The sequence below is a fragment of the Limanda limanda genome, chromosome 19 (assembly GCF_963576545.1).
Source record: "Limanda limanda chromosome 19, fLimLim1.1, whole genome shotgun sequence".
Classification (NCBI taxonomy): Eukaryota; Metazoa; Chordata; class Actinopteri; order Pleuronectiformes; family Pleuronectidae; genus Limanda; species Limanda limanda.
The window spans coordinates 20,899,122-20,908,357 of NC_083654.1; the positions used below are offsets into that span (position 1 = coordinate 20,899,122).

Sequence of the window (9,236 nt, forward strand, 5' to 3'; positions counted from 1 at the left end):
ACTAGTATTATAATTTATAATCAATATAATAATATAATCTATGGCCTTTGTTTTTTAATCCAATAAAGGTTTTGAGGCCGTCACTGAATCCTAATGGGAATTTAAGTTGTTTAACTCAACAGGTCGAAGCTGTTGTTATAAATATCATATCTTGTCTACATATTAAAATAACCATGTGTATCTGTGCCAGTGTGTGTCAGTGTGTGTGTGTGTGTGTGTGTGTGTGCATCAAAAGCACATAACTCCATCTCGCCTGTAAAGCAACAAGATGCAGTAACTATGTGAGTTAATGAAGCTTCATGCACGGAAACCTCCGATAAGACGACTCTATTATGAAGTCAAAGAAATAAAAGATGTGAGATAATGGGATTCAATTACGAGGACGTGCTCTGCCGCGGAGACTCCAAAGAAAACAACAACCACATACATCATCTCTCACTAAAGACCAGAGGAAAACAAAACGTACGTTTCAAAAATCAACGATTAACTTCATCAATCACAACTCGATCTGAAAGCGTAAGAAGAATCTATGAAGGAGTCGTATTAGAGAAAAAAGATGAGTTTAATTCTTCTCTGAGAACTTTGATGGCGTCTCAGAGAGAATCGTGACAGTCGGTTTATTTTGTGCGTCCCTGCCTATAAAAGTCAAACTGAATTTTAATGTGATAATTAAAGTGAAGGCAGCGAGAACAAAGAGCCCAGTGAGAGAAACTATGGAAACCATCAGGATTCACAAAACGATCCCTGTGACGAACATCCCTCCACTCAGCTCACTCTTCAGATTTCAGTTTCATTAAACGCATGAAACATCTATTTTACGAGTATTATGAATTTTTAGTTTGCTCAATGTCACATCGACTAACATGGAAGAGGCAATGTGTATTAGCTATACTGCAGCCGGCCACTAGGGGGCGATCCCCTGAGGTGATCTGCACCAACACAGTGACAGGTGACGTGAAGATGACGTTTCGTTGATTGAAACTCGAACCATTTAAATATCTTTAGAGCTGAAAATCTGAGAATCCACAAAAATATGCAACGTTGAAAAAACCGTTACTGGTGAAAGAAGCTGCAACAAAATAAACTTTCAAGACAAACAAATAGAAAAATAACTGACTTTCTTTTTTATTTGTAAATCACTGTTCAACATGACAAACCAGCTCCTTGAAGATCTGTATTAAACTGTAAAGATAAAATGTTCAGTGCTACATGATTCATACTGTAATACTGCATTAAGATGAAACTTTAAATTTAAGTGTTGGCTGTTACCATGGTGATATGCTGCCCAAACAGGTGTCTATGAAAATATGGAACTAAACCTCGTGGCCAGTTTCACTAAATCAAACAAAGGTTTATGGATTTAAACTTCTAAATTTACATTATCTTGTGATTTTTATGTTAGAGGAAACAGATTCTGCTCATATATAGGTTGATAATTTTAATTTGTGTTATTTGTTGAAAGGTTCACATCCTCAAATGTTCAGAACACATCACTTTGCTCGCTGCGGCCGTTCCTCCTGAGCAACTCTGCTGCCTCCGCTCTCACTTTACCTGGCTTTGTAAGGAGGCTTGGTAAGGAAGCTTGGTAAGGAGGCTTTGTAAGGAAGCTTGGTAAGGAGGCTTGGTAAGGAGGCTTTGTAAGACTAGAGGCTAAACGTACGTAATAATGTGGGCTGTGAGGTCACGTGACAGAAACATCAGTCAGATCAGTGACGAGATGTTTCAGGAGCTTCAGTGTTTTGCCTCTACCGCAGATTGAGAGCTCTTTCACCTAACAGAACTTTTAAATTCACAAAAAAACATTTTACACATTAGAGTAAATAATTTGAAAAGGCATCACGTGTCTCCTTTAAATCAAAGGAATTCAAATTTCTTCCACAATATCAGCCATTATGTTCAAAAATATACATCTATAAAGAATAAACAAAATTTCCCCTTAATTTATTGCTCAAGAATCAGGTTTTTATCATCAACTCATTTGATCAGCACCCAGATAAACTGCCACAGTAGTTTGATTAAACACAGATGAACTATTTACATTTACTGTTTCACCATCTGAATGGAGTCAGAGCGGTCAGACGTTATTCAGAAAGTTGAATTTGCAAAGCGACTGCAAACCCAAGAAGAAATTTACAATTAAATACAAGAAAAGGTGCTTAGGAGAAGAGATTAAGAGTTATACATTTAGATTTTATTCTAGCACCAGAGTGAAGATGCATCAATTGTTCAGTGGTGGAGAACGACTCCTTCGGGTCCGGCACGTTTCATCCAGGACAGAAGCATGAGTGTGATGTGACGAGATCGCAAAAGACCAACAACATGAAGGCTCCAGCCACATGCTGCGTTTTCGCTTTAAAACTAAAACCCCTCCACCGTCCACACGAGCTCAAAACGGGGTCGTTTAGAGTTTTCAAACTTCTGATTTCCGTCCTCAAACTCCTCCTGAATCCAGTTAACAGCAGCGGAATGTAACAGGGATGCTTTTTCAAAACTATAAAACGTAGTCGCAGCCACAGATTGAACCCAACAGAATCGGAATCCTTTCTTCCTGTTGCACCAGCAGCAGATATTTCATGACATTTCACTAATGATTCCTCCCAGACCAGCGGCAGCCACAGTGCCAGGCTGCATTCAGACATCTTATAAAAAAACACCCACGCACCCGCCCCCCCCCCCCCAGCAGCTGCCTCTGCAGGAGCGTCTTCAAACATTTGATTACAGTCTCGAGAGCACTTCTCATCAGCAGCAACAACAGAAGTCTGCTGACACATTTCCTGCCGTTTAATTATCTTGAAACATCTCACGCCCACTCCGAGGCAGCTGCTGCCACCCAGGGAAGCTGCACTGACACATCCCATCCAGTTTGATTATTGGCGAGGGGGGGGGGAACGCCGTCCCAGCGCTGGTTTCTTTGGCAGAGGAAGGGAGCCTGGAAGGTCCAGTTCTGCTCTGAGAAATGGAGCTGTTGTGTGAAATAGTGCGGGAGGCCACACGGAGACATCAAGGAGTTTATCACCTTGTAGAGTCTGCTGCTGTGGTCCGACACATTCCATCAATCTTCCTGGCCACCACCTGCCCCCCCCGGTGCCACGGTGCCAGTCTACCAGGAGACATTTCATCTTACCCGAGACATTCCCTCAAAATATGAACCCTGAAACTGACTCAACAGCAGGTTCGTGGAAGCACTCGTGTGACTGTCAGGACACGAATCCTCCAACTTGGAAAGATCGAGGCCTAAAAGTCTGAAGGAAAGTCATTTCCCGCCCTCGCCAGCTGCTGAGGAGGGTGAAGATAAGGACTGCATGTCTGAGAAGAGCAGCCTGGACCATTAGAGGAAGAAGGAGCCTCTTTCAGTGTGAGTTTGAAGGAAATAAACATTTAAGGGGATATGTGGAAACTTATAAAGTCTAAACTGGAGCATTGATTTCATTTCATGGTCACAGACTCTGTCCAGTCAGCGACAGCCGCAGTGGAAGTCGGCGTTCGGGTCCACCAGCAGCTTCTTGCGGTCGACGTGCAGACAGTCTATGTGGAACCAGGCGTCGCACACGTCACACTGGATCCACTGCACCGTGTCCTGCTGGGGCAGCCGGCAGCGCGGCGCCGCACACGGCTCCACTGTCCCCCCCGTCGTCTCCTCGTCGTCCTCGTCGTCCTCATCTTCTGAGGAGGAAGAGGAGGAGCCAGAGGAGGAGGACGAGGCGGAGGAGGTGGAAGAGGAGGATGAGGAGGATGGAGAGGGCAGGGAGGGCCGCGGAGGAAGAGGGTTTTTTCTGGGGCGGCCTCGTCGCTTGCTGAAGAGAGAAGAACAATGAAAACATGAAGAAGAGGAGGAGGAGCCAGATGAAGAGCTGGAGATCAAATGAAGCTTTTAACAATATGGTTTAACAAGTTTATATTTCAAACAATCTGACAGAGAGCAACAAATATCAAACACATAAATCTTTCAGTTGTGATCCTTTAAGATTATTACATTAAAAACAAAAAGGCAACAATTCGAGTACGCGCTGTTTCCTCATCTGTTGAGTTCCTTCTTCCATCCGCTCAGTTTCTACAAATCCTCTCAGGAAACGTGCAAAACAAGTAATTCTGGTTCTGATTTACAGGATAGAAAACAGTTACACTCTGAGGTTCCGATTTATCAAATAATTAGCATCAGTCTGCTGCATCTATTTGAAGAGCTTTAAAACATTTTTAACTTCAACATTGTCAACTAATGGTAGATGAATAAAATATCATTCAGCATCAGGATGAATCGGCCTCAGGATTTTAAAGATGACTCGTGCAGCCCTAACTTCTCACCTGGTTAGATGGAACCTGTTGAACGGGGGCCTTCCTCTTTCCTCCGTGTGGATCCTCACTGAGGGCGAAGCCAGGCTGTAGTTCTCCCCTCCCACCACCAGGGGAGAGAAAACTGGAGAGCTGTGAGCCCTCCGCCGGCCCCTCAGCGCCGTCGGCGAGCTGTGGGCGGTCTTCTGTTGGCGGAAAGCGGCGATGTTGCCCTGCACCACCGTCTTGATGCGGTGCATGGTCTGCACGTCCTGTTTGTGCACCGCGGCGTTGGTGAACGACGCCTGAAGGAGGTGGTGGTTGAGTCGGCTGTTCGTCATGGCGCCGTGGAAACTGCCGATGGTCCTGATGCCGACCGGGAAGGGCTTGGCCTCCAGGGGCCTCCTGACGTCGTTGTGGCTCTTGGGCTGCAGCGGCAGAGGAGGAGGAGAGCTGAAGCCTTCCGACTCAGACTTGTAGAGCCGCCTCCTCTTCTTCCCTTTGGGTTTCTGTCCTTCCTCCTTAACTCCCGTCAGGACTGAACGACATAGAAATGAAAATGTTGTGACAGAAGCAATGACCACATCCTGACTCTGTTTTCAAATAGTGAGTTTAACTTCAATTTTCTGAGCCAAACAAATGTTCTTGAGGTCAAAACCTGTATTGTGTGTTTGCAGAGATAGTTACCGGTGGTGTTTCTACCTCCTCGGCTCCTGGGCTCGTCGGAGCTGTCGTCCTCGAGCAGCACCGTGTGAGCCGACTTCCTCCTGCTCCTGGAGGTCGGCTGGACGGACTTGGTTGAAGGCACTGAAGCTGCAGAGGAGAACGATGGAGGGGTGGAGGGAGGGAGCAGAGCGGAGAAGCTAACGGCGAGCGGAGGTGTGGAGGAGGAGGAGCCTGGGTCTGAAACAGCTCCCTCCTGGCTGTAGCTTCTCTTGAAGGTCCAGGCGCTGCCGCTCATCTTACTGAGGCTGCCGATGGAGCTGAGGATGACCGTGGCCCGGTTGAGCGACAGCTTGGACAGGTCCAGGTTGGCCTCCACCTTGCGGTCCTGGTTCGTTCGGATACGGTTCTGCAAGTCGGAGGAAAAGGTTCCTGCCTGGGAAAAGAGATGGAAATCTATCATTACAGCTTTCCTCATGGACGTATTTAAATACTCCCTGAAAGTCTGTTCTATGTAACTTTGAGTGGGTTCCATCTCCTGTGAGAAGAACTGACTGAGACTCACAGCTTCAACTGGATTTAAAATTAAATGTTTTGCTGCAGAGTAATTGTTTGACAGATATGACCTAACTCAAACATCATTTCTAAATTTCTATCGAACCTGACTGCAGCCTGACAAGTATTTAGATTTTCCTCTTCAAACCCAGAAGGACCTGTCGTCTCAGGAAGTGAAACATCAACTCCAGTCTTTTAACTACATACTCCTCAAGATCAACTGACCCTCAGTATCAGTTATGAAGCTGCACAGTCCAAGACTTCATCTGTTGCAGTACATCATTCAAAATCTGCACTGGTGAACTGAAGCTGCACAGAACGAGACATTTAACAGTCGATCTGTCTCCGCCGACTCCTCTAACAACAAATATTACCTTCGGAATTGTGATGGCATCGAAATCCAGCGGGCGAACTTTGACCTTCTGGAAGAGGAAGTAGAACTCAGGGCTGCCCGGATCCGACTGGCCACCGAAGGTCAGCGTGTCGCCATCTGAGAGCTCCCATTGGACGCCCGACTGGAGGCGGACCTCGTTGACCCAGGTGCCTGGAAACAGACGATTTATCTTTTAATGAAACCAAAGCCAACAGTGTTCGTCTGGTTGACTGATCCGTCCAAACAAACAGGCAACAGCTTGGCAGTTGAAGGCGATGTCACACAACTTTAAATATCTGAAAGTCTGCCAGTCAAATTATAGAATGAATAAATTGAGCCGAGCATCAAAATAAAGTAATTTGTTGACTCTAAATGTGTTTACAGCTTCCAGAGTTGAAGGGGGAATGTGAAAGCGTTTGTGAAATGGACTTGAGGAGGTGGACGGCTACAAGGAAATCAAACGGCCATGAGAGCGTAGCACAAAACGAAAAATGCTCAGTGAATACTAAAAAGTTATTTTAATAGCAAGAATGAAAAATGTGTGAAACCGACTGTGAAATTACTTGAAAATTAGGCAGTAAGAGCACAGTTTAAATTCTGAGCCTGTCAGACACGGTCGATCGCCCTTAAGTGAAGACTCGGCTCTCTCTCCTGCGCCTTCACCTTGTTCCACTTCCTGTGCACCTGTCACTGATGACCAGTCGTACACAGACGTAGAAACCTAATATATTTAAGTTTGTACATTTGTTCCTCACTGCATCTGATAGCGTCATATTCACAGTTATTAATCCTTTTATTGGTTTTTCATGAGCATTTGCTTTTGTGTGTTTTTCAGCAGGATTACACAAGTGTAAATGTGTGCGGGTCCAGATTTGATTTCATCAGCACAGCCTAACTGTGTCTCTCAAAACCAAAATATGTATTTTTGCCCATGAACAACTAGTTGTGTGTCTGATTTTCGGAGCAACACATCTGATTTTCAGACACACAACTAATCCACAAAGTCTGCATCCATAAAAAGACATCATTGTGTTGAGATAAGATAAGAACCATTTAATAGTCACATAATAGGTAAGTTTGCAATATCACAGCAGGAAGAGTCTAAAGTCAAGATAGGCATCAGTAAATAATAAGTAACATGCAATAGTTAAGTTTAAGGAATAATATAAAATATATAGAGAAATATGAATGGAATTAAACTAATATATACAGTATAGAAAACAGGAGAAGTATGTGCAGTGTGAGAATTAAACTAAAACGATATCCGTCTACACTGCCCATGCGTGTGTGTGTGTGTGTGTGTGTGTGTGTGTGTGTGTGTGTGTGTGTGTGTGTGTGTGTGTGTGTGTGTGTGTGTCAGTATAAACAGGAAGTAGAGCCTCTTCACTGGATTTGGGTTAATTACGACAAAATAATAGCACAACAAAGGAGTTCTTATCTTGGAGCGACGACGAGGTGGAACTGCTCCCGACACGTTTCTGTCTTCGGCTCCGACAGACGAGTCAAACTGATAACAACCATGGAGCGACTACAAGAGACTGAGTCCTCACTTCCAAACATCCAGAGTTTTTAATCTAAAACATTCCACTTCAACTTTCCACACTTTAGATTCTCAAAAGCTCCGGAGTGTCGGGGACGGTAGGCGTAACCATGGCAACACTGATGAGTTTTTAAAACTTAGACTCGGTTGCATGGATGCTGCCAATGACTGTCGAGGAGCCTGGATGTATTAGAATGTGTCTAATAGTGGTGGGGGGAAAAAATCGATTCTGTTCAGTATCGCGATATTTTGCGCCCGCGATTATACTGATACTGTAGCACAAAGTATTTTTTTTTTTTTAAGATTTATTTACAACTATATATGTATATGCAAAGCATGACGAGGAGAGTTTCAGAGTTTAAAAGACACCTAGTGTGTATGTGGAAAAGATGTTCTCCACTGCAGGAGATACAGTAACGTTCCAGAGGAACTTTAACATCTGAGCATGTTGACCAACTCCTTTTTCTGAACAAAAATGCCAATATTCCCAAATGAATTTAACATTTTGGGGTCATGACCTTGCAGGTCTCAATTTGATTGAAGCTCTAGGTTACTCTTATTTATATGATTGAGCTCAGTGTTCATGTGAGAGGTCTCCTATTCAGAAAATAATTACAAAGGTCCTGTGTCCTGGATGTTCAAGGACAAAGTTTTTGCACTTCAGTTAATGTGTAGAAGACAATGTTGTTCACAGAATTAAATGTGACATTTGAAGTGAGTTGAACAGTCTTATTTTCAATTTTTTGGAATGCCTTTGAATAATATGGGGGACATAAATCGCAATACATCGCAGAATCGAATCGCAATACTTGCAGTATCGCAATATATCGCAATAATATTGAATCGTCACAGTTTGGCCAATTCCCACCCCTAGTGTCCAAGTGATGATGATGGTGTTGTGTTGGTGGTGTGTGTTGGTGTGTGTTGGTGTGTGTTGGTGTGTGTTGGTGTGTGTTGGTGTGTGTTGGTGGTGTGTTGGTGTGTGTTGACTCAGCCTCACCATGACTGCTCCTGTCCTTGATGTGGACCCTCCAGCCCTCCTCCTGCGGCGCCGCGGCCCCCCCGCTGGCCTCCCTCTCTGCATGCAGCTCGGCGTGGATGCGGGACACGGAGGCGGAGTCCAGCGTGACATCACACAGCTCGGCCGCCCGGCCCAGCCGGAACAGCGAGTGGCTCAGGGCCGGCCTGAACGTGTACAGGTCCCGAGCCGAGTCGCCCGTCGACGCACCGATCCGGAGCAGCTGGAAGCACGGCTGCACCCCCGACACCATGACTGAGGGGTCTGATCGTCTGCCACCACCGAAGCCTCCACCCGGCCCCCCCCAGAGGCCCCAAGCGATCTGTGAACGGCCCTGAGCTACAGGCGGCTGCGGCCCATTCTGGGGTCCGACTCTTAACTAGTGAACATGGGCTGAATGAATGTGGGTTTGATGAAAGAGGTCCGAGCTCGACGGGGGGGGGGGGTGTATTACCACCCAGGCTTAAAGGTCAAAAGGTCAGAGGCAGGTGTCGGGCCTTTAGGCAACAGGTGTGTTCAGCAGCTTGGAAAGTTCATGACCTGCTGCGAGTGCATGAATAAATAATGAAGATCCAGAACTGTGTGTATCCAGATCAGAGAATAAACCCCCCCCACGGAGTGACGGCTGTACCACGCAGGGTTTGAGAACAAAGGCTTCCTGTAACCTGGACGACCCCTGTGTGTGTCTGTGTGTGTGTGTGTGATGCTAATGTGACTGATGCAGTAAACATTAAAAGCTTGAAAGGTAAATCTGCGTAAAAACCTGACAGCCGTGACTTTCAGTCCTGACGTTTCATATTTTCATGTGTTAATGGCTG

At 45.4% G+C, this 9,236-nt stretch overlaps 1 protein-coding gene across 1 annotated transcript; it reads right to left on the bottom strand.

The window, feature by feature from the left end:
• Positions 1 to 3,354: 3,354 nt before the first annotated feature.
• Positions 3,355 to 8,671, bottom strand: tcf19l (transcription factor 19 (SC1), like). The gene is made up of 5 exons (XM_061092313.1): positions 8,401 to 8,671; positions 5,862 to 6,031; positions 4,972 to 5,368; positions 4,303 to 4,807; positions 3,355 to 3,794 (listed from the first exon to the last, which is right to left on the bottom strand). Exons 1-5 carry the CDS (start codon positions 8,669 to 8,671, stop codon positions 3,455 to 3,457), a joined length of 1,683 nt encoding a protein of 560 aa, XP_060948296.1. The 3' UTR covers positions 3,355 to 3,454.
• Positions 8,672 to 9,236: the final 565 nt, after the last annotated feature.